This window comes from Manis javanica, chromosome 8 (genome assembly GCF_040802235.1).
Source record: "Manis javanica isolate MJ-LG chromosome 8, MJ_LKY, whole genome shotgun sequence".
NCBI lineage: Eukaryota > Metazoa > Chordata > Mammalia > Pholidota > Manidae > Manis > Manis javanica.
Window position 1 is genome coordinate 10,166,155 of NC_133163.1, and position 24,900 is coordinate 10,191,054.

Sequence of the window (24,900 nt, forward strand, 5' to 3'; positions counted from 1 at the left end):
TTTGAGGGGATTGCTGTGTTTACTCAAATTTCCTGAAGAGCCTCCCATTGGTTAATGGCTGAAAGGAGGGGCCCACCAAATGGTAAAGGCTACCGGCCCCCCTCTAACCATTAACCAGCGCTGGGAAGCTGGCAAACAAGATCTAGCAGAGACAGCCCAGCAGGCTTACTGTACAAGCACTAAGACGCAGGACAGGAAGACCGAGCCAGCAGTTGCAGCCTGAACCCTCTGCAGACTGTGAGTAACATCTGAGGACTCTCCATCCCTCCAGCTCCTGTCCAGCTTCCAGAATGAAGTGATGACTGCATCTTGCATATCTGATTTTCTTTTTAGTTAGGCATTGAACATTAGGACAGCCGGCAGTGATGTGAAGCAACCCTGGGGAGGGTTTTTCAGAAACTGTGGGTCACCCACAGTGGTTTGATTTCCCCTGGTTTCCTGCTTGTGTGGGTTGATGCCGAGCTGACAGCCATTCCCATCTATCACACTACATATGCTCTCATAAGCCCACATAGTGTAACAGTCTCAGAGGTAGTCTGAGAGCCGGGTTGGATCAGTGCAAGGCAACTCCCCTGCTGGGGGCCACAGCAGAGAAGAGCTGGGGCCGGCTGGCACAGAGCAGACTGCGGATTCTACAGAGCTGCACACACCTCCTCATTTGTTCACCAGGGGCAAGGATACTGCAGGCAGAATGGAACCAAGTGCATTATAGCACAGGTTGTAAGGCCTGACACAGAGGGCCCAGGACTGCACATGTGTAAAAATAAAGAACACAGTGGACGTTTTCTGGGGGCATCACTTTAGAAATGAGGGACAAAGAAGATATACATGAAAATGAAATCCATGAATAATACTGACACTGCATTTTTATACTGCTGGGTAGTGTTCGGAGAGCTGCAGAGAGAGGCACAATGGCACAGCACGGGCTCTGCAGTCAGACTGCAGGGCTTGGAATCTCGACTCCAGAACAGCTGACTCTACCTCCCTGCTTCAGTTTTCTCATCTGTAAAAGGGGCCTAGGATGGCCCTTTAGGGGAGGTCACGGAGGAAAGCAATAAGCATAGCTACGCCAGGTATTTCCAAGAATCTTGTGAGGTGGGTAGGGCTTTAATCCCTGTCTTAGAGGACGAACAGGCAGGGATGAGACACAAAATCTCAGAGACAACAGCAAGAGAAGGGCGGGGGGAAGGTCTCATACTGGGGGCAAGCCCACCCTGCTCCAGGCTGCACACTGTAGCAGGTCCTGGCCTAAGAGGGGCTCAGAGACATGGCTGGAGGTGAGCAGGCCTACAGGACAGATGTCACTGCAGAACGATGGGCAGTGCCAGAGAAGCAAAAATGGACTTCCTGGAGGAGGTGAACCAGGGCGTGAGTGCCAAAGGACAAGAGAGAGTGAGCCAAGAGAGTGGAGCCACAAGGGACAGGCTTGGGACAGGTCCTTCTTTGTCCCCAGCTCCCAGGCTCTGCAAACACTGGGGACCTGAAATGACCCTGGCAGAGGGATGGGTCTGGTGCACAGGGGGCCAAAGCCCCTGAGACACCCAGTGCTGATGTGGCTGAGACTTCCAGGGCCTGGATTTGAGGCTGGGGCAGGGCTGCCACCGGAGACAGGATGGTGAGGACCCCCTGGGCCACCTTAGTGAGGGTCAGCCCCGCCTGGGAGCAACAGGGGATGCTGAAAGCTTTCCTGCAGTGGAATAGTCAACTGGCTTGAATTTGAGAAAGATGCCCCTGGCTGAAGATGGGAGAAAGGGTAGAGGGAGCTGCTCAGGAGGCAGAGAGACCTGGGTGACTGTGGATCCTGGGAAAGAGGAGCAGCCCCAAACTTGGAGTGTGTACTGAGATTGCAGAGGAAGAGACCAACAGCAGAAAGCAGGTCAAATGGGCAAGGCCAGGGATGGGCATTATCATCAACTCTGTGTCATACTGAGGAAACTGAGGCAGAATTTTAAAGTCCACCCAAGTCACTTATTTCATAAACAGCAATGCTGAGATCCTAATCCAACTTGGTCTGCCCCAAAACCCAGGAAAATGAAAGAATCATCTATAAAGCCAGGCAGCTGGGGAAGGAGGGGCTGGGTGGCAGGGCCTATCAGAGCAGAGAAGCGGGGACTCAGCATGGGGGACATTCAGCAGGAGTTGTCTTTCCACCACCGGGGAGGGAGACACGCAGGGAGGGCCGGAAGGAGGCTCAGGGGTCGCAGGATGTTTGCACCTGTCTCTCATGAGGTCCTGGTTCTGACCACGCCAGGGAAATGGCCTGGGGGGCCTTTGGAGCACAGCAGCGGTTCCTGAATTCCCCTGGGGGCACTGGTTTCACGGTAGGTTCCCGCCTCCTCCCCAGGTGACTGGTCCCATGGGTGGAGCCATGCAGGGGCACTGCTTCTCCTGTAAGCATCGCTTCTTTACTGGGACACAGGCAGCTTCAGGAAGCACGGAACTTGGGCAACCTGCCTTGCAGACAGCATCCACTTATTAATTATGACCTTGGCTGCACTTCTTTTTCATTCGCTTTTACAAATGTTTTTTAATGGCTTGTAATTTTTTCCTGAATTTTTTATTGTGGTAAAATATACAAAAGATTGATCATTTAAACCAGTTTTAAGTGCACAGCTCAGTGCCATTAAATACACTGACCCTTGTGTGCAATCAGAGCTACCATCCATCTCCACAATCTTTTCATTTTCCCAAACTGGAACTGCATAGCCATTGAACAGTTCCCCAGTCCCCACTCTCCTTAGCCCCTAGCAGCCACCATTCCACTTTCTGTTCCTGTGACTACCGTAGGGACCTCATATAAGTGGCAGTATATAGTATTTGCCCTTCTGTGTCTGACTTATTTCACTTAGCACCACGTCTTCAAGGTTTATTCACATTGTAACATGTACCAGAATTTCATTCCTTTTTAAGGCCGAATAATGTTCCATTGCATGTATATGATATGATGAAATAATAGGAAACATGTATATATTGGTCTCTGCCCCAGGTCCTGCCACAGAGCTCCTAAAACCCTTGTAATTTCCTAAGTGATAAGATCTCTAGAAGCAGCTTTTCTTCAAATATTTGGTCTTTGATCCTGGTTCCTGACACCAAGCTCCTAAGTCCCCTGGAATTTCGTGGGTGACAGCAGTGACTTTTGCTCTTGAGGTGACTGTTGACGGACTCCTGGGTAGCTTCAGGGTGGGGTCTGGTCATCAGAAAGACCAGGTTGTGATTAGAGGCTTGGAGCTTTCAACCCCACCCTCACCCTCCAGGAAGGGAGAGGGGCTGCAGATTGGGCTCATCATCCATCCTGCCTACGTGATGAAGCCTCCATAACAGTCCCTGAAGTGCATAGTTCAGAGGGTTTCTGAGTCAGTGAGCACATCTGCATGTGGAAAGGGTCCACCCAACTCCACGGAGACAGGAGCTCCTGCCCCTGGGACCCTTCTGGACCTGGTTCCGTAAATCCCTTCACCTGGCTGTTCATTCATATTTTTCATTATATCCTTTATAACAAACTGGTAAATGTAACGCATTGTGAGCCATTCTAGCTAATTAGTGCCCCCAAGGAGGCAGTCATAGGAACTCTGATTTATAGCCAGTCAGAAGTACAGGGTGAAAATCTGAGACTTGTGATTGGCATCTGGGGTTGGAGGTGGAGCAGTCTCGTGGGACTGAGCCCTAAATCTGTAGGATCTGACACTACCTCCAGGTGGATAGTGTCAAAATTGAGTTAAAATGGAAGGTTGCCCAGCTGGTGTTGAAGAATTGCTTGATGTGTGGAAAGCCCACTTAGCTGGTGTCAGAAGGGAAGCATGTCAGTGATGAGAGCATAAAAGAGGAACACAGGAGTGTTTTCCTTATGCAACCACATCTGTTTATCCATTCATCCATCAATGGATATTTGAGTTATCTCCACTTTTGGCCACTGTGTATAATGCTGTTGTGAACATTGATGTATACAAATATCATTTGTTCAAGTCACTGCTTCCAAATCTTTTGTGTCGAAATGGAATTGCTAGATCAAATAATAAATCTATATTTAATGTTTTGAGGAACTTTTCCACATGACTGCAGCATTTAACGTTCCTACCAGCAATGCACAAGGTTTCCAATTTCTCCACATCCACACCAGCACTTGTTTTCTGTGTTGCTGTTGTTATTGTTTTGTTTTTTATAATAGTCATCCTAATGGGTATGAGTTGTATTTCACTGAGGTCGTGATTTGCATTTCCCCGGTAATTGCTGATATTCATGTGCTTATTGGCCATTTGTATATCTTCTTTGAAAAAATGCATACTCAAGTCTTTGGCCCGTTTTTTGAATTGGATTATCTTTTTGGATTTTCTTGTAGTTGAGTTTTAGGAGTTCTTTATATACTCTGGATATTAATCCTTTATCAGATCTGTGATTGGCAAATATTTTCTCCCATTCTGTGGGTTGCCTTTGTAATCTATAGATAGTGTCCTTTAATGGATAAGAGTTTTTCATCTTGGTTAAGTCCAAAAATTCTCTTTTGTTGCCTGTATCTTTGGTGTCATACCCAAGAAATCATTGCCAAATCCAATGTCATGAAGCTTTTCTTTTGTTTTCTTCTGGTTTTACATTTAGGTCATTGATCCATTTTGAATTAAAATTTTTGTATATAGTATAAGGTAAGCCCAACATCTTTTGCATGTATATTCCAGTTTCCCAACACATTTCTTGAAAAGTTGTTTCTCCATTGAATGGTCTTGGTGTCCTTATCAAAACTCATTTGATCGTATATGCAAGGGTTTATTTCTGGCCTCCCTATTCTATTCCGTTGGTCTATGTGTCACCAAAACCACACAGTTATGATTATTGTAGCTTTATAGTAAATTTGAAAATTGGGACATGTGAGGCCTCCAACTTTGTTCTCTCTCAAGTCTGTTTTGTGCAAAATAGGACCCCTTGAGATTCCATGTGAATTTCAGGGCCCCTTTAGATTTCATGGGAATTTTAGAATGGATTTTTCTATTTCTGCAAAATATGCCATTGAAATTTTGATAAGGCTAGCACTGAATCTGTAGATTTCATTGGGTAGTGTTGATACCTGAAGAATATTAAGCCTTCTAATACATAAACACACAATATCTTTCCATTTACTTATATCTAATTTATTTCAGCAAAGTTTCATAATTTTCAGTATATAAGCCTTTCATCTCCTTGGTTAACTCCTTATTATTTCTTTTCTAAGCTATTGTAAATGGAATAATTTCCTTAATTGCCTTTTCAGATTGTTCATTAATGGTGTATGGAAACAGAAATGATTTTGTGTGTTGATTTTGTGCCACTTTGCTGAATTTTTTAGTTCTAACAGGATTTCTTTGTGGAATCTTCAGAGTTTTCTATATAAAAGATTACATTGCCAATGAAAAGATAACTTCACTTCCTCCTTTCCAGTTTGGACACCTCTTATTTCTTTTTCTTGCCTAATGGCTCTGGCTAGAACATCCAGTACTATGTTAAGTAAAAGAGGCAAAAGCAAGCTTCCTGTCTTGTTTTGAATCTTAAGTGAAAACCTTTCAGTCTTTCACCACTGAGGATGATGTTACCTGTGGGCTTTTCATATACGACCCTTACGCTGAGGTAGTTCCTTCTGTTTCTACTTTTTTTTTTTTAGTGTTTTGTCATTAAAGGATGTATTGAATTATGTCAAATGCTTTTCCTGCATGAAGTGAGGTGATCACATGGGCTTTTTTTCCTTCATTCTATTTATGTGGTGCATTACATTGATCTATTTTTGTATGTAAAACCATCCTTGCATTCCAAGAATAAGTCCCACTTGGTCATGATGTATAATCCTTTTAATATGCTGCTAAATTCTATTTGCTAGCATTTTGTTGAAGATTTTTGCATCAGTGTTCATAAGCACTATTCATCTGTAATATTCTTACAGTGTCTTTGCCTAGCATTGGTATCAGGGCAATGAATGACTTAGGAAATGATCCCTCTTCTTCAATTTTCTTGGAAGGGTTTGAGGAGGAATTTTGTGAATTATTCTTTAAATGTTGATAGAATTCAACAGTGAAGCCATGTGGTCTTAGGTTTTTCCTTGTTGGAAAGTTTTCAATTACTGATTCAATTTTTTTGCTGCTTATAGTTCTATACAGATTTTCTATATCTTTGTGATTCAGTTTTGGTATGTTTTGTGTTTCTAGAAAATTTTCCATTTCACCCAAGATTATTCAATTTGTTGGTGTGTAATTTTTTCATCCTATTCTCTTATAATTCTTTTTATTTCTATAAAATTGGTAGTAATGTCTCCATTTTCATTTCTGATTTTAGTAATTTGAGACTTCTCTTTTTTTCCCTTATTCAGTCTAGCTAAAAGACTTGTCAATTTGTTAATCTTTTTGAAGATTATGTTACATTATGTCATATTATCATACTATACTATATTAGGTATTTTTTTATTTCATTAATTTTCTCTAGCTTTTTAATTTTTAATTTTATTTATCTGTTCTCTAATCTTTGTTTTTTCTGCCTTCTGCTATCCCCACTCTCTTTTGGTGACTATTTGCATGGAATATCTTTTTCCATCCTTTCATTTTCATATTTGTGTGTTTGGATCTAAAATGAGTTTCTTGTAGTCAGTGAATAGATGGATCATTTTTTTGACTGATTCTGACAATCTCTGTATTTTAATTTGAGAATTTTATCTATTTATACTTAGAGTAATTAATAATAAAGAGAGACTTCTGTCATTTTGGTTGCTACTGCCTCATGTCTTTTGTTTGTCCCTCATTTCCTGCATTATTATCTTCTTTTATATATAATTGATGTTTTGTAGTTAAAAATTTTAATTTCCTTCTTGCTTCCTTTAGTGTCTATTCTATAGCTATTTTCTTTGTGGTTATTGTGGAAATTGCATTTAACATTCCTGAGTTATAATACTCTCATTTGAATTTATGCCACATTAACTTCAATAGCATAGAAACTCCTATACAGCTTTATCTCCATAGCCTTTCAGCTATAAGTCATAATTATGCCTTTATTATGTCCAAAAACATTAATAATTGCCTTTCATCCATTAGTTTTTTTAATCATATAGAAAATAAAAAGTGGAGTTACAAAACAAAATTACAATAATATTAGTTTTTATAATTGCTCATATATTTACCTTTACCAGAGGTCTTTATTTCTTTCCATAGATTCTATTTACTCCCTTGTGTTCTTTATTTCAACCAGAAGGACTATCTTTACCATTTCTTGCAGAGAGGTCTAGTGGTAATGAGTTCCCTCATTATCTGGGAACATCTTAATTTCCCCCTCACATTTGAAGGACAGTTTTGCAAGATAATAGGATTCTTGGGTGGCAGTTTTTTTCTTTCAGCACTTTGAATATATCAACTGGGGTTCATATTTAACCTTTCTGAGCCTCTGTTTCTCCTACCTAAAATCAGAATAATATTATGTACTTTATTAGTTTGTTGGTGAGAGTTAGATGAGAAAACAGGCAAAACACCTAGGTCAGTATTGGGTACCTGCTAGGTACTTGATAAATTATAGCAGGTGTAATTTATACTTTCAAAGGAGGAAATGGAGGCCCAGATTCCTGGCTTGGCCCAGGTCACACAGCCATATGTAGGAAGAACTAGGGCTTGCATGGGGTCTTCATTGGGGCCTTCTGTCTACAGTCCCACCATGCCCCACTGCCTTGGAGGCCCACAGCATCTAATGAGCATTCCTGATTTTGCAGGGCCTGGTCAACCTGGACAATGCTCCTCACCCTGTCCACCTATGTCTTCTGGCTGTCCACCTGTGGCCTCTGGGCTGTCCAGGCTAAAGACCCCAATGCTGATGTGAGCACAAGGACACCTCACCGGGAGTTGGCCCCAAACAATGTTGACTTTGCCTTTACCCTGTATAAGCACCTGGTGGCCTCAGCACCCAGCAAGAATGTCTTCATATCCCCTGTGAGCATCTCCATGGCCTTGGCTATGCTGTCCCTGGGTGCCAGCAGCTCCAAACGGGTCCAGCTTCTCAAAGGCCTTGGTTTTAACCTCAGTGAGACATCCGAGGCCAAGATCCACCAGGGCTTTCGGCACCTCAGACAGCTCTTTGCTCAGTCAGATGTCACCTCTGAAATAACCATAGACAATGCCTTATTCCTTGACCGCAGCCTGGAGCTTCTGGAGCTGTTCTCAGCAGACACCAAGCACTACTATGATTTGGAGATCTTGGCTACAGATTTTCAGGACTATGCCAGAGTCAGCAGACAAATCAATGAGTATATCAAGAATAACACACAGGGGAAAATTGTGGACTTGTTCTTGGAGCTGGATAGCTCTACCATGCTCATCCTGGTAAACTACGTCTTCTTCAAAGGTACCCCCTACCCATCCCATTTTGACAAGGCCCCATCTACAAGAATAGTAACAGGATCAAAAACCAGAGCTTACTCTTGGGCAAAGCCTTTGGTTTTACAAAGCACATTCACATCTGTGAGTCTCCATCTTCACCATGATCCTGTTAGGAATGTGTAGATATATCATTTTACAAATGATCAGAATGACACCCAAAAGAGTTGAGTGACTTGCCCAAGTTCCTACAGGCTGGTTTAAGGCCCAAACATGTGACCATGAACAGTCTGGCTTCCTCATGGTCTACAAATAACAGCTGAGTCCTGGCTGTGAGTCAGGCACTAGACCAGGAGCTGGAAATGCAGCCTAGAGCCAGACAGGTGCAGCACCCCCATGAGGAGCTCCCAGACAGCCCCTGGCCATCCTGCACACAACTCCTGAGTGCTCACGGCCAGCTCTGACCTCGCCCCAGCTCAGCCAAACGTTAGCCCCCTCCTCCCCAGTTTGGAGCAGGATTATCACAAAAATTACCATGCAGACAGGTGAAAATCACAGATTCCAGAGCCTCTGCCAGACCTACAGAAGCAAAACTGCTGCAAAAAAGTCCTAGAATTTGCATTTTTCATAAGACCCCTCTCCCACTCATTTTTATGGTCAGACAATTTGGAGATATATTACCCTTGAGGATAATCCACACTCCTTAGTGTACAGCAGTTCTCAACCCAGGGTGACCCCCTCCCCCACCTACTCTCAGGGACATTTGGGATTCTTGAAACTGGGGTAGGCGTGGGAGGTGCCACTGGCATCTAGTGGCAGGGCCAGGGAAGCTGCTAACGTCCTACAGCGCACAGGACAGTCCCCCACGAGGCTCTCTGTTCCTTCAAGGGGCTGGAAGGGAGAATCCACTCCTTGCCTTTTCAAGCTGGGTGCCCATGTCTTTGCATAGAAGCTCAGGGCTTCTCTCAACACAGCCTTGGGAGAAAAGTACAGTAAACCCGGAGGCTCTGGCCACCTTCAGGCAGCCTTAGTTGGGAAACAGTGACCTCACCACGGCTCCTGGGCTTGAGATCAAGGGCAGCCAGGAAACCTGGGACCTCTGGACTCAGGGTCCTCAGTCATCTCCAGACCTGGGGAGACAGCCTAGAGCAGACAAGGCCCTGGTAAGACTCAACCCATGGCCGTAAATATCCAAAGAGCTGTCAACTGCAAGAGAACTCAGAGCTGCTTGGAATAAGTTCAGAGGGCTGCAGAGGCTCGGCAGGCAGACTTTATAGTCAAGCAGGCTTTGGCCCCAGCTAAGGAGCAATTTTCTTCCCATTAGAGCTGACCAGCAGGGGAAAGTCCCATCTGTGAAGGGACTGAGCTCCCTCTCACAAGATGAGCAAACAGGCTGGAGGAAGACATCACGGAACGTGGAGGAGGGGATGTGAGGCCTGCTAGCAGTGGGGGCCTGAGACCCTCAGGGAATCCTCTCACCATGACTGTGCCTGCAGGAAAGGTGGTGTGGCCCCCAGGGCCACACAGGAGGTCAGGAACTTCCCACAGGGGAGTGGGTGCAGCCCACCAGGTGGCCAGGCTGCCTTCTGTGCTTCTGTGGCCAGGACTTCAAGGCCAGAGGGTGGAATGGAGAGCCCATTCCTCCAAACCTTCCCACCCCCAACCCTGAATTCCCAGCCTTAGATCCATCCAGCACCATTTCCAGAGCCTTCCGGTCCAGGATCCACGCCAGGCCAGGGGGACGAGGCCAAGCCTGAACCTTACCCCCAGACCCAAAGGCCAGCATCCTCCTGTTGTTGCTCTCCTTCTGTTTCAAGCCAATCTCAGAAACAGAGCTGATCCTCAGTCCAGAAGAGGCTTTAAGCCTCTGGGGATTTCACCTCTTCCCAGGAAACCCTGGCAGCCCTGCCGGGCCCCCTCCAGAGGGCGGAGGCTGCTGTGTGGCCTGCTCAGAGGGACCCCTGGTGCCTGCTGTCACATGAGTGCACTTCCTCCTGCTCCCACATGTCCGTCTCCTGTCCTCCCCTCCCTCCTCTTTCCAGGCATGTGGGCACACGCCTTTGACCTGGAAAGCACCAAGGAAGAGAACTTCTACGTGAATGAGACGACCGTGGTGAAGGTGGCCATGATGTCCCAGTCAAGCGCCATCAAGTACCTCAATGACCCAGAGCTCCCCTGCCAGCTGGTACAGCTGAACTACGTGGGCAACAAGACTGTCTTCTTCATCCTTCCAGACAAGGGGCAGATGGACACTGTCATCAATGCTCTGAGCCGGGACACCATTCAGAGGTGGTCCGAGTCCCTAACCAGTAGGTAAGCCCTCACCCTTCTTCTCCCAGACTCACCCTCCAGGGCTCCCCAAGGCCATGAAGCTCTCTGACCTAGAGGGCACATCTGTCTTTTGACACTGAGATACTCTGGGGCATTCTGCAAATGAGGTCCCCCTTCCCTGGGAGGTTAATAGCCACCCTCTGTGCTATCGCATTTCTGCATCATTTACTGAGTTGAACAACCACCTAGCACCCCTCCTTATCTATTTTCTTCATCTTGCTCGCCTGAAACCAAGCACTGCTAAAGATGCCTGGAAGACTGCATAGAAATGTAAGGGAAAAGACCACTAACCATCGTGGGACCAACATGAGGTCTATGAATGGCTCTTAAGTCACTCAGGGTGTGAAACTCTTGGGTCAATCAATCAATTGGTGAATAAGTAGGAAAGTAAGGGCATAAGCAGGCAACAAGCAAGTAGGAAAAAGAGTTTCAACTCGCAGTCCGGAAGTTGAAGATGTTGCCCCCAAGTTTGTCAGGTGGTATGTGCACCTGCAGGCTGGGTGAGATGGAGGTAAAGAGCAGCCTCCAGGTGTCGGCCCAGGTCGGGCTCCCTGCCTCAGTTGCTGCTCCCCACCTGGAGCAGTGACACAGACCACTTATCTTTGAGTCCTTTTGAATAGTACGTTTAAGATTCACACTGGCCGGTCGCCAGCTCCCAGACTCCCCCGGGGGCAGAAGACAAGGACTCATGCTTCCTTCCCACTTTTTTTTTTTAAGGTATCACTGATATACACTCCTGTCTCATGAGGTCTGCTCTCTTCTCCAGGTGTGTGCAGTCTGGTGCAGCCGTCTTTCCTGTTGCTCTTTTAGGATTAGTTGTGTTAACTGTATTTTCGTATTATATGTGGTTTTGGGAGGAGTTCTCTGTCTCACCTCTCATGCCGCCATCTTTAATCTCTTATTACCTCCCCACTTCCTTTTTATGATGCCCCTCAACTTCAGGCTTCAGGAATATTCTCTCCCTCTGGAGAGCAGGAAACGAAGACATTTGTAAATGATGTAGATGCCCACCTGCCTGCCCCAGCGTGACTGACTTACCTTCCTAGAACCACATAACCTGCTTTATGTGGTGGAAACTGTTGGCCATCAGGTTCTTGCAGTACCCCGGAGCTTTAGTGCTGAAGGGCCCTGAGAGAGACCCCTGCTGCTGTGTAGATGAGGACAAGCACAGAGAGGAACAGGACTCAGCTAGAGCCACACAGCCGTTGTGGCACAGCTGTGGCCAGGATCTCTGCTCTCAGATGGATGCTCTTTCCACCCCAACACTTCTGCCAGGGAGTGTTTGAGGCAACACAAGAACTCTTTAAGGGCCCTTTCCTTCTATGCCAATTGATCTAGCTGTGTCACAGGTGGAATCAGCTCAAAGCAAGAGCTGAGAAGAAAAGACTTTGCCCAAAGTCAGAGGCCCAAAGAGGAAACTGCCTGTGCAATCGAAGGAAAGGCAGATCCTGCCTCTTGCCCTGTCCCTTACCTGTCCCCAAAGAGCACATATGGCTGGGAAGAGGGTCTGGAGGGATCACAGGGGAAATGGGCATCTGGCTGTCCAGGCCCAGCCTCAGGAAAGTAACCCCATCTGCTTAACCCCCACCCCCACAGTCAAGTGGACCTGTACATCCCGAAGATCTCCATCATGGGAGCCTGTGACCTCGGGGGCATCCTGAGGGACACAGCCATTATAGACTTTCTCAATAACCAGGCAAACTTCTCAGGCATCACTCAAGGTGTCCACTTGGAGATGATGAAGGTAAGTGTCCCTAGAGTCCATCTTTTTTCCCCCCAAAATTCACAATACACATAATAATACAAATTCATGAATAGGCCTCTAGGTTCCAGGCTGAGAGCCCCAGGTCTTATTCAAGGCCCTACTTTTACAATATGGTAAACAGAGACTCAGCAAGAAAATGTGATGTCCTCAGGGTCACACAGGATGCTAGTGACAGGGATGCCCACAGCCTGAGCATCTGCTGGACCCTTCAGAGGGGGCGTTGTGGAAAATGACATCATCACAGCAAGATTGTGAATGGCCCCCAGGAAAAGGGACCAGGAACGTGGGAAATATCTAAATGGGACACATCAAACCACCTATCCCTTATATTCACTATCTTCATCCTTCAGCTTCATGTTCTGTTAGTCATTCATTCACTCAGGAACTATTTACTGAATACCCACTCTGTGCCCTGAACTGTGTGAGGCACTGGTATGCCTCTGTTACTCAGACATGACCCTGCCCTCACAGGATTGTAGTCCTGCAGGTGACAAAGCAAGACAGGTGACAGGAGAAAGCTGTAGTGTACAGCCCCCTCCCTCAAGCATGCACGCTGACCACTAGCACACAGGACAAATTCAGGGTGTGTGAAGGACAGACAGCCACCTCCTTAATAGATGAGCATTATTCCAATTCCTCAGAAGAGGATAAATAATTCACCATGGCCACAAAGCTAGTAAATAATAGCCTGACATCTGACCTTGGGTCCATCTGAATCAAAATCTCATTTCTCCAGACATGCTGCAGGGGTTCCCATTCCAGCTCAGCTTTGTCCTGGCCGCGTGTGCCGCTCTAAGCCTCTGACTCCTTCATGTACAGTCACTGAGAGTCCCCACCTCATAGGGTGTTGTTATTTAACTAGCCAGTTGTCACCCACTGAAGGCTTTTGATACAAGCCACTCAAGCATTTTGCTGATTTCAGAATTCCTTCTAATTTTGATCACAAGGGACATCTCAACAGGCAGAGATTATCCTTTTTCATACAGAATAGTCACTTTGCATAACGTGAACCCTAGTATTTACCTAGCAGGGTGGAAAGCGAGCGGGGTATCCCTTCAGCCCAGAACCCAGGTAAGAGCTCCCGACACAGACACTGAAGTGCAGTTCGAACCAGGAGATCCATAATCTCCAAGCAGCGGGTGCCACCTGCCCTCTTTCTAGGGAGGAAGCCCTGGTACAGTCCCAGTTCTGGAGGTGGACAGGCTTTGGCCCTAGTTCTCGGGCTGCCACTTAGATGAGGAGCCAGCAAGTAACCTTCTCTGAGCCTCAGCTTTGCCATCCATAAAGCCAAGGGTGAGAGGATTCGAAGCAACCAGGTGTGGAAAGCCCCTAACACGCAGCTGGTGCTCACCCACCACCTTTGGTCTGTACCTAACAGATGGTTCACAAGGCGGTGCTGCAACTCGATGAGAAGGGCATGAAGGCAGCTGCCCCCATGGGCATCACCCTGTTCAAGGCATCCAGGCCTCTGACCCTCCGCTTCAACCAGCCCTTCATCATCATGGTCTTTGACCACTTCACGTGGAGCAGCATTTTCCTGGGCAAGATTGTGAATCCAGCCTAAGGCCACAGCCCCTTCCCTGAAGCCACAGTACCATGTGGCTTTGGGCGTCAGGGACCCCACGAAATGCTCTCACGACTGTGATGTTCTCCCCATCTTCTCCAGGGTCCCCTCTCATAATAAATAACTGCCGCTGTGACTGCTGACAAGTGTGGCAGAAGGGACAGAGTGAGACAATTGACAAAATGGAATCATTTCAGTATAACACTATGAATTTAAGTTCCCAGGTTTGATCATTGTACTGTGGTTTGTAACACGTAGAAGCTAGGTAAAGGGTATATGGAAACACTATTACTTTTGCAAATTTTTGTAAGTTTGAAATTATTTCTAAATAAAATCTTAAAAAGAAATTATGCAAGCCAAACACAACAGAAAGATGTGTTTAACAATAGGGTCTTTGAAAAAGCAATAATCCTTCAAAAATGAAGGCAAGATAAAGATTTTTTCAGACAGACAAAAGCTGAGAAAGTTTATCACCACCACTAAAGAAACATTTAAAAGAGTTCTTTAGACAGAAATAAGATGATTTTAGATGGAAATTTGGGCCTACACCAAAGAATAAAGAGACCTGGAAAGGGTAAATATGTGGAAAAATAGAAAACTTTGTTTAATAGCTTTAAAATATGATTAATTGTTTAAAGCTTATAGCTTCTCAACTCCAAATCCTCCTCTCATTGCTGCTCTGCAAAAATGGATCTGGACCTTTTAAATATTTTTGCTTTGCCACCACAGCACGATATTAAGCTTTGTCAATAGAAGGCACTAGAGAGACATTGAAGGAGGAAGAAGCTTTGCCTTCCTGGTTCAGCCCAATAAGCATTAAATGAGATAAAGGAGAACCAGATAGGTAGATAGACAGATGGATAGATAGATAGACAGGTGATAGATATATAGAGCATATATCTTAAGCAATAAGAATTGAAGATACTTCTTTAAATATACATATTTATACCTTTCATGTATATATATATATCTAGATCCTAAAGCACAGTCTTACTTAGTAAGAAAACACTAAATTGTTTCCCACTAAGGTCAAGAGGGTAAGACAAGTCTGATCGTTATACCCACTACAATTTCACATTGTCTTGGGGATATTAGACAAGAGAAAGCAATGCATACAATTAGAAAAAAATAAAACTCTATTTGCTGATGACATGTATTATACCTATATAACCCTAGCAATTCAATGATAAAACAAACTGAATAAAAGACTTAAGCAAGCTATCAGTAGAATTAGTATGAAAAACAATGGCCTCATATACACAAACAACAACCAGTTAAAGTATATAATAGAATAGAAAACCCAATAGCAATCCAAAAGATAGAACACTTAGAAATAAACAAGAAATGCACAGAATCTATTTTGATAAGACTTTAAAATACTCCTTAAAAATGCAAAATTACATTGAGCAAACGGAAATATACCCCTTCTTGAATAAGATGCCTCAATAGTATGTAAAAATCAGTTTCCATAAGTTAACAATTTAATGGTATTCCAGTAAAAATACTAGTAAATTTTTTTTGGAGGTAGACAAGATGATCCCAAAGTCCATTTAGAAAAATAAACATGCAAGAATAGCCAGGAAAACATCAAAAAGCAAAAGATATGGGTGTCAGGGGACGAGAAGAATGGAGTCCAGCACAATCAGGTGTTAAAGCATACTACACTGATGCTTTAATTAAATCTGTGGTACTGGTACATGAATAGACAGGCAGGCCAGTTAAATAAGGTAGAAAGTCTGGAAAGAAATACAGGTACAAATGGAAATTTAACATTTGATACAGAAGAACTTTTAAATAAATGGTACAGAACAATTGGATGGCCATTTGAAAATTAAAAAAAGGATAAAATTAGACCCATTCCTCACACCATACATAAGAATAAACTAAGAATCAGAGTACAAAGGGAAAAAAAAGAAACTATACAAGTACTACAGTAAAACATGGGTAAGTTTCTCTATGATTTATGTGTAGGAAAAGGTTTTCTAGCTCTAACTCAAAGTCTAGGTGAAATTTCAAAAAGGATTGACCAATTTCATTACATAAAAAAGTATTTTTTAATTGTAAGGTCAAAAATTCATAAAGTCAGTACTGGTACAAGAATAGACCCACAGATGAGAGGAACAGAATAGACAGTCCAGATATTAATCCAAACATATATAGTCAATTAATATACAATAAAGGAGCCATGGATATACAATGGGGAAATGACAGCGTCTTCAATGCTGGTGTTGGCAAAACTGGACAGCTACATGTAAGAGAATGAAACTGAATCACTGTCTAACCCCATACACAAAAGTAAATCCGAAATGGATCAAAGACTTGAATGTATGTCATGAAACCATAAAACTCTTAGAGAAAAACATAGGCAAAAATCTCTTGGACATAAACATGAGCAACTTCTTCATGAACATATCTCCCCAGGCAAGGGAAACAAAAGCAAAGATGAACAAGTGGGATTATATCAAGCTGAAAAGCTTCTGTACAGCAAAGGACACCATCAATAGAACAAAAAGGTACCCTACAGTATGGGATAATATATTCATAAACGACAGATCCAATAAAGGGTTGACATCCAAAATATATAAAGAGCTCACACACCTCAACAAACAAAAAGCAAATAATCCAATTAAAATATGGGCAGAGGATCTGAATAGATACTTCTCAAAAGAAGAAATTCAGATGGCCAACAGGCATATGAAAAGATGCTCCACATTGCTAATCATCAGAGAAATGCAAATTAAAACCACAATGAGATATCACCTCACACCAGTTAGGACGGCCACCATCCAAAAGACAAACAACAACAAATGTTGGTGAGGTTGTGAAGAAAGGGGATCCCTCCTACACTGCTGGTGGGAATGTAAATTAGTTCAACCATTGTGGAAAGCAGTATTTTCCTCAAAAAACTCAAAATAGAAATACCATTTGGGGGCGGAGCCAACATGGTGGCATGAGTAGGACAGTGGGAATCTCCTCCCAAAAACATATATATTTTTGAAAATACAACAAATACAACTAATCCTAAAAGAGAGACCAGAAGACACAGGACAACAGCCAGACCACATCCACATGTGCGAGAGCCCAGCACCTGGTGAAAGGGGTAAGATACAAGCCCCGGCCCGGCGGGACCAGAGCACGCCTCCCCCCAGCTCCCGGCAGGAGGGAGACGGAGCCCAGGACTGCTAAACACCCAGCCCAGCCACCCACACAAGAGCGCAGACACAGTGCATGCATGGAGGGCTGGAAACTAGGGAAACAGGGCAGCAAGACCTCTGAGCAGGTTCCGAAGCTGATGCCCCTGTGACAAAGAAAAGTGAGTGCTTTTTGAAAGTCTTAAAGGGACAGGGACGTAACAGCTGGACAACACAGGTCACAGCCCAATGGCTGGAAATTACAGGGAAAACCAGGCGCACTAACCCCCTGGGCAACAGCTCTGAGACCCCTCACGGAGGTAAACAGCTAAACAGCCCCCCAGTCCATTACCCCTCCGGGCACTGTAAAAGCAGAGAAGCAGCCTAAGGCAGGCCCCACCCTCAGAAAGGGAGCTTCCTCCATATCGGCCAGGCAAGACACGAAGACCCAGTCTACACGCATTTACCCAACACAAGCCACTAGGGGTCACAGTTGTCCCAGTAACGAAAGGCCAGTAGCAAATGGAAAGTTTGGCCCTCCCAGCCGACAGTCAATAGCGCCTATCAACATGAAAAGGCAAAAAAATATGATCCAGACAAGACTAACCCAGACAGCTTTGGCATCTGCTACATCTTCCCCTGAGAAGGAACCTGGGGAGATAGATTTAACCAGTCTTCCTGAAAAAGAATTCAAAACAAAAGTCATAACCATGCTGATGGACTTGCAGAGAAATATGCAAGAACTAAGGAAGGAGAATACAGAAATAAAACAAGCTCTGGAAGGACTTCAAAACAGAATGGACGAGATGCAAGAGACCATTAATGGACTAGAAAACAGAGAACAGGAATGCAGAGAAGCTGATGCAGAGAAAGATAAAAGGATCTCCAGGAATGAAAGAATTTTAAGAGAGCTGAGTGACCAATCGAAAAGGAACAATATCCACATTATAGGGGTACCAGAAGAAGAGAGAGAAAAAGGGATAGAAAGTGTCTTTGAAGAAATAATTGCTGAAAACTTCCCCAAACTAGGGGAAGAAATGGCCTCTCAGACCACAGAGGTACACAGAACTCCCATGACAAGGGATCTAAGGAGGACAACACCAAGACACATAATAATTAAAATGGCAAAGATCAAAGACAAGGACAAAGTATTAAAGGCAGCCAGAGAGGAAAAAAAGGTTACCCAGAAAGGAAAACCCATCAGGCTATCATCAGACTTCTCAACAGAATCCCTACAGACCAGAAGAGAATGGCATCATATACTTAATGCAATGAAACAGAAGGGCCTCGAACCAAGACTGCTGTATCCAGCACGAATATCATTTAAATATGAAGGAGGGATTAAACAATTCCCAGACAAGCAAAAGTTGAGGGAATTTGCCTCCCACAAACCACCTCTACAGGGTATCTTAGAGGGACTGCTTTAGATGGGAGCAGTCCTAAAAAGAGCACAGAACAAAACACCCAACATATGAAGAAGAGAGGAGGAGGAATAAGAAGGGAGAGAAATAAAGAATCATCAGACTGTGTTTATAATAGCTCAACAAGCGAGTTAAGTTAGACAGTAAGATAGTAAAGAAGCTAACCCTGAACCTTTGGTAACCACAAACTTAAAGCCTGCAATGGCAATAAGTACATACCTTTCAATAATCACCCTAAATGTAAATGGACTGAATGCACCAATCGAAAGACACAGAGTAACAGAATGGATAAAAAAGCAAGATCCATCCATATGCTGCTTACAAGAGACTCACCTCAAACCAAAAGACATGCACAGACTTAAAGTCAAGGGATGAAAAAAGATATTTCATGCAAACAACAGAGAGAAGAAAGCAGGTGTTGCAATTCTGTTATCAGACAAAACAGACTTCAAAATAAAGAAAGTAACAAAAGATAAAGAAGGACATTACATAATGATAAAGGGCTCAGTCCAACAAGAGGATATAACCATTATAAATATATATGTACCCAATACAGGAGCACCCACATACCTGAAACAAATACTAACAGATCTAAAGGAGGAAATAGAATGCAATGCATTCATTCTGGGAGACTTCAACACACCACTCACTCCAAAGGACAGATCCACCAGACAGAAAATAAGTAAGGACACAGAGGCACTGAACAACACACTAGAACAGATGGACCTAATAGACATCTACAGAACTCTACATCCAAAAGCAACAGGATACACATTCTTCTCAAGTGCACATGGAACATTCTCCAGAATAGACCACATACTAGGCCACAAAAAGAGCCTCTGTAAATTCCAAAAGATTGAAATTCTACCAACCAACTTTTCAGACCACAAAGGCATAAAACTAGAAATAAACTGTACAGAGAAAGCAAAAAGGCTCACAAACACATGGAGGCTTAACAACACACTCCTAAATAATCAATGGATCAATGACCAAATCAAAATGGAGATCCAGCAATATATGGAAACAAACGACAACAACAACACAAAGCCCCAACTACTGTGGGACACAGCAAAAGCAGTCTTAAGAGGAAAGTATATAGCAATCCAGGCATATTTAAAAAAGGAAGAACAATCCCAAAAGAATGGTCTAATGTCACAATTATCGAAATTGGAAAAAGAAGAACAAATGAGGCTTAAGGTCAGCAGAAGGAGGGACATAATAAAGATCAGAGAAGAAATAAATAAAATTGAGAAGAATAAAACAATAGCAAAAATCAATGAAACCAAGAGCTGGTTCTTCGAGAAGAAAAACAAAATAGATAAGCCTCTAGCCAGACTTATTAAGAGGAAAAGAGAGTCAACACAAATCAACAGTATCAGAAACGAGAAAGGAAAAATCACAACGGACCCCACAGAAATACAAAGAATTATTAGAGAGTACTATGAAAATCTATATGCTAACAAGCTGGGAAACCTAGGAGAAATGGACAACTTCCTAGAAAAATAAAACCTTCCAAGACTGACCCAGAAAGAAACAGAAAATCTAAACAGACCAATTACCAGCAATGAAATTGAAGTGGTAATCAAAAAACTACCAAAGAACAAAACCCCCAGGCCAGATGGATTCACCTCGGCATTTTATCAGACCTACAGGGAAGACATAATACCCATTCTCCTTAAAGTTTTCCAAAAAATAGAAGAGGAGGGGGTACTCCCAAACTCATTCTATGAAGCTAACATCACCCTAATACCAAAACCAGGCAAAGACCCCACCAAAAAAGAAAACTACAGACCAATATCCCTGATGAACGTAGATGCAAAAATACTCAACAAAATATTAGCAAACCGAATTCAAATATACATCAAAAGGATCATACACCATGACCAAGTGGGGTTCATCCCAGGGATGCAAGGATGGTACAACATTCGAAAGTCCATCAACATCATCCACCACATCAACAAAAAGAAAGACAAAAACCACATGATCATCTCCATAGATGCTGAAAAAGCGTTTGACAAAGTTCAACATCCATTCATGATAAAAACTCAGTAAAATGGGAATAGAGGGCAAGTACCTCAACATAATAAAGGCCATTTATGATAAACCCACAGCCAACATTATATTGAACAGCGAGAAGCTGAAAGCTTTTTCTCTGAGATCGGGAACAAGACAGGGATGCCCACTCTCCCCACTGTTATTCAACGTGGTACTGGAGGTCCTAGCCACAGCAATTAGACAAAACAAAGAAATACAAGGAATCCAGATTGATAAAGAAGTTAAACTGTCACTATTTGCAGATGACATGATATTGTACATAAAAAGCCCTAAAGACCCCACTCCAAAACTCCTAGAACTGATATTGGAATACAGCAAAGTTGCAGGATACAAAATTAACACACAGAAATCTGTGGCTATCCTATACACCAACAATGAACTAATAGAAAGAGAAATCAGGAAAACAACTCCATTCACAATTGCATCAAAAAAAATAAAATACCTAGGAATAAACCTAACCAAAGAAGTGAAAGACTTATACTCTGAAAACTACAAGTCACTCTTAAGAGAAATTAAAGGGGACACTAACAGATGGAAACTCATCCCATGCTTGTGGCTAGGAAGAATTAATATCATCAAAATGGCCATCCTGCCCAAAGCAATATACAGATTTGATGCAATCCCTATGAAACTACCAGCAACATTCTTCAATGAACTGGAACAAATAATTCAAAAATTCATATGGAAACACCAAAGACCCCGAATAGCCAAAGCAATCCTGAGAAAGAAGAATAAAGTAAGGGGGATCTCACTCCCCAACTTCAAGCTCTACTATAAAGCCATAGTAATCAAGACAATTTGGTACTGGCACAAGAACAGAGCCACAGACGAATGGAACAGACTAGAGAATCCAGACATTAACCCAGACATATATGGTCAATTAATATTTGATAAAAGAGCCATGGACATACAATGGCAAAATGACAGTCTCTTCAACAGATGGTGCTGGCAAAACTGGACAGCTACATGTAGGAGAATGAAACTGGACCATTGTCTAACCCCATATACAAAAGTAAACTCAAAATGGATCAAAGACCTGAATGTAAGTCATGACACCATTAAACTCTTAGAAAAAAACATAGGCAAAAACCTTTTAGACATAAACATGAGTGACCTCTTCTTGAACATATCTCCCTGGGCAAGGAAAACAACAGCAAAAATGAACAAGTGGGACTATATTAAGCTGAAAAGCTTCTGTACAGCAAAAGACACCATCAATAGAACAAAAAGGAACCCTACAGTATGGGAGAATATATTTGAAAATGACAGATCCGATAAAGGCTTGACATCCAGAATATATAAAGAGCTCACACGCCTCAACAAACAAAGACAAATAACCCAATTAAAAAATGGGCAGAGGAACTGAACAGACAGTTATCTAAAAAAGAAACACAGATGGCCAACAGACACATGAAAAGATGCTCCACATCGCTAATTATCAGAGAAATGTAAATTAAAACTACAATGAGATATCACCTCACACCAGTAAGGATGGCCGCCATCCAAAAGACAAACAACAACAAATGTTGGCGAGGCTGTGGAGAAAGGGGAACCCTCCTACACTGCTGGCGGGAATGTAAATTAGTTCAACCATTGTGGAAAGCAGTCTGGAGGTACATCAAAATGCTCAAAACAGACTTACCATTTGACCCAGGAATTCCACTCCTAGGAATTTACCCTAAGAACGCAGCAATCAAGTTTGAGAAAGACAGATGCACCCCTATGTTTATCGCAGCACTATTTACAATAGCCAAGAATTGGAAGCAACCTAAATGTCCATCAGTAGATGAATGGATAAAGAAGATGTGGTACATATACAAAATGGATACTACTCAGCCATAAGAAGAGGGCACATCCTACCATTTGCAGCAACATGGATGGAGCTAGAGGGTATTATGCTCAGTGAAATAAGCCACGTGGAGAAAGAGAAATACCAAATGATTTCACTCATCTGTGGAGTATAAGAACAAAGGAAAAACTGAAGGAACAAAACAGCAGCGGAATCACAGAACCCAAGAATGGATGAACAGGTACCAAAGGGAAAGGGACTGGGGAGGATGGGTGGGTAGGGAGGGATAAGGGGGGAGGAAGAAGAAGGGGGTATTAAGATTAGCATGCATGGGGGGTGGGAGAAAGGGGAGGGCTGTACAACACAGAGAAGACAAGTAGTGATTCTACAACATTTTGCTATGCTGATGGACAGTGACTGTGAAGGGGTTTACAGGGGGCACCTGGTATAGGGGAGAGCCTAGTAAACATAATATTCCTCATGTAAGTGTAGATTAATGATAACAAAAAAAAAAGAAAGAAAGAAAGGGGGATTACTCTCTGATAGGATAAAACTAACTGTAAATCAATGATTAATGCATGCTTTAAATATCCTTAATTTTGACCACTTAAAGGATGTCAGATGATCGGCTATGGAGGTACATTTTTCTGATAATATTCCTGTCTCTTAAAAAAAAAGCAGTTCCTGTGTGGTGATCTCCAATGAGTTCTACACAATGGTATAAAGGGCATACAAAAGTGTAGGCAAAGGGTCTGTTTGTGTTTATACAGAGGATCAAAGCCTAATTTTTCTACCCAGAAAATGAACTAAGATACGATATGAAAAAGAACTTCCCACATCAGCACTCTCTGGAAGACTCATACCAGAAGATGATCATCAAAAAACCCCAACAAAGATCCACACGCTGCTACAGCTGTAGATGCATTCATCCCACCAGTTCCTGGACTTGCCCTGGGAATGAAGAAGGAGATATCTAAGCTGGCCTGTGCATACAGAAAAACAACAAATTTGACTGGATCTGTACTGTGGGAACTCAACCAAGAATTAGGAGAAGTGCAAATTGTAGCGCTCCAAAATCTTACAACTACAGACTATCTACTGTTAAAAGAACATATGGGATGTGAACAGTCCCAAGGAATGGGTTGTTTTAGTTTGTCTGATTTCTCTCAGACTGTTCAAGTACAGTTGGACAATACCCACCATATCATAGATAAGTTTTCACAAATGCCTAAGGTGCCTAACTGTTTTTCTTGGTTTCACTGGAGATGGCTGGTAATTATAGGTCTGCTTCGGTTATGTAACTGTACTCCTATTATGTCAACATGTGTGTGCAATTTAATTAGTAGTTTAAAACCTATACATGCTGAAGTTACTCTACAAGAAGATTTGTCAAAGAAATAATCAATCTTCCCATGTTTTTTTCCACCTGCTACTTCTATAGCTTTTCTTCTTCCTTCCTAATTACAACCCTTAAATAGAATTCATGCCTCACATCGAATTTACCGAGTATCATAATTCTTCCAAGTGGCAAAGATACCTCAAGACAAATCCTGGGCATAGAAGCCACAGGGCATAAATCTGCAAAGAAGTAAAAAGCTAACCTTTTCAAACAATATGGCTTCTCTCTCACTTACCAACTTTACATTTCCCTGTATGGCCCCGGAAGATGACTGGTTAGCCAGAGACGGGTAAGATTCCTCAAGAGAGGAACAACCGAAGACAGGCACAGTCGCAGGGGAGCCATCAGGTGAGAAATTGGAGATCAACAGAGGTGAGGTTTAGAACCTCACCCCCCCTGTTTTGAGAGAAATCTTCTGCATCCGTGGATGTTTCATTGCCCTTGTCTAGCTTGGATTAACACTTAGTCTACAGGCACACACCTGATCATCTACATTTGCTCTCTTATAATACTAAACTATGTTTTGTACCTTTATCTTGCATCTACCTACCACTTCAGCATTTTATTAAAAATAATAATAATAAAGAGAAATTTATAAATCAAGTATAAAAATCAAATGACTATTCATATTTGAACTGATTGTTTATAGTTCATAATGCATCATCAAAACCGAAAGTTTCTGTGATGACTGCCCTTCTACTGTTCACCATGTAACTTATTCACTAATTAAGAATTTGTTCTCCATGTAAGAACTTGTTCGTTATGCTTCAGAAGATTGGAGACTGACAAAAATTAGGCTTGGGGTGGATTAATGATTGTGCACTGAGCATTGACCCCCCTATACAGAATTTTATTGTTGTTAACAACCATTTAATCAATAAATATGAGAGATGCTCTCTCAAAAAACAAACAAACAAAAAAAAAAAGTACAGACTTCCAATTGTAAAATAAATAAGTAACCGGGATGTAATGTATAGCATAAGAAATATAGTCAAAATATTGTAAGAACTTTGTATGGTGATAGCTGGTAGCTAGAATTATCATGTATATATATGTTGAATCACTGTGTTGTACACCTGAAACTAATGTAATACTGTGTGTCAACTACCTTAAATAAAAATAAAAATAAAAAAGAAATA

The 24,900-nt window shown here is 42.8% G+C and overlaps 2 protein-coding genes across 8 annotated transcripts in view; one reads left to right on the forward strand and one right to left on the reverse strand.

Annotated features, from left to right (window-relative positions):
- The window catches only part of PPP4R4 (protein phosphatase 4 regulatory subunit 4), a 199,062-nt gene that overhangs the window by 39,172 nt on the left and 134,990 nt on the right, over nucleotides 1-24,900 (reverse strand). The window lies entirely within an intron of this gene.
- On the forward strand, nucleotides 82-14,316 carry LOC108398468 (corticosteroid-binding globulin). The gene is made up of 5 exons (XM_017662562.3): nucleotides 82-237; nucleotides 7,706-8,334; nucleotides 10,349-10,619; nucleotides 12,234-12,381; nucleotides 13,781-14,316. The coding sequence occupies exons 2-5, from the start codon at nucleotides 7,725-7,727 to the stop codon at nucleotides 13,964-13,966; spliced, it is 1,215 nt and encodes a 404-aa protein (XP_017518051.3). The 5' UTR covers nucleotides 82-237; nucleotides 7,706-7,724; the 3' UTR covers nucleotides 13,967-14,316.

Excerpts from the sequence above, each read along its gene's own strand:
- LOC108398468 (XM_017662562.3), top strand. The coding sequence starts at position 7,725 with ATGCTCCTCACCCTGTCCACCTATGTCTTCTGGCTGTCCACCTGTGGC. Across the intron at positions 10,620-12,233 it reads TCCGAGTCCCTAACCAGTAG|TCAAGTGGACCTGTACATCC; the intron begins GTAAGCCCTCAC and ends CCACCCCCACAG. Across the intron at positions 12,382-13,780 it reads TCCACTTGGAGATGATGAAG|ATGGTTCACAAGGCGGTGCT; the intron begins GTAAGTGTCCCT and ends TGTACCTAACAG.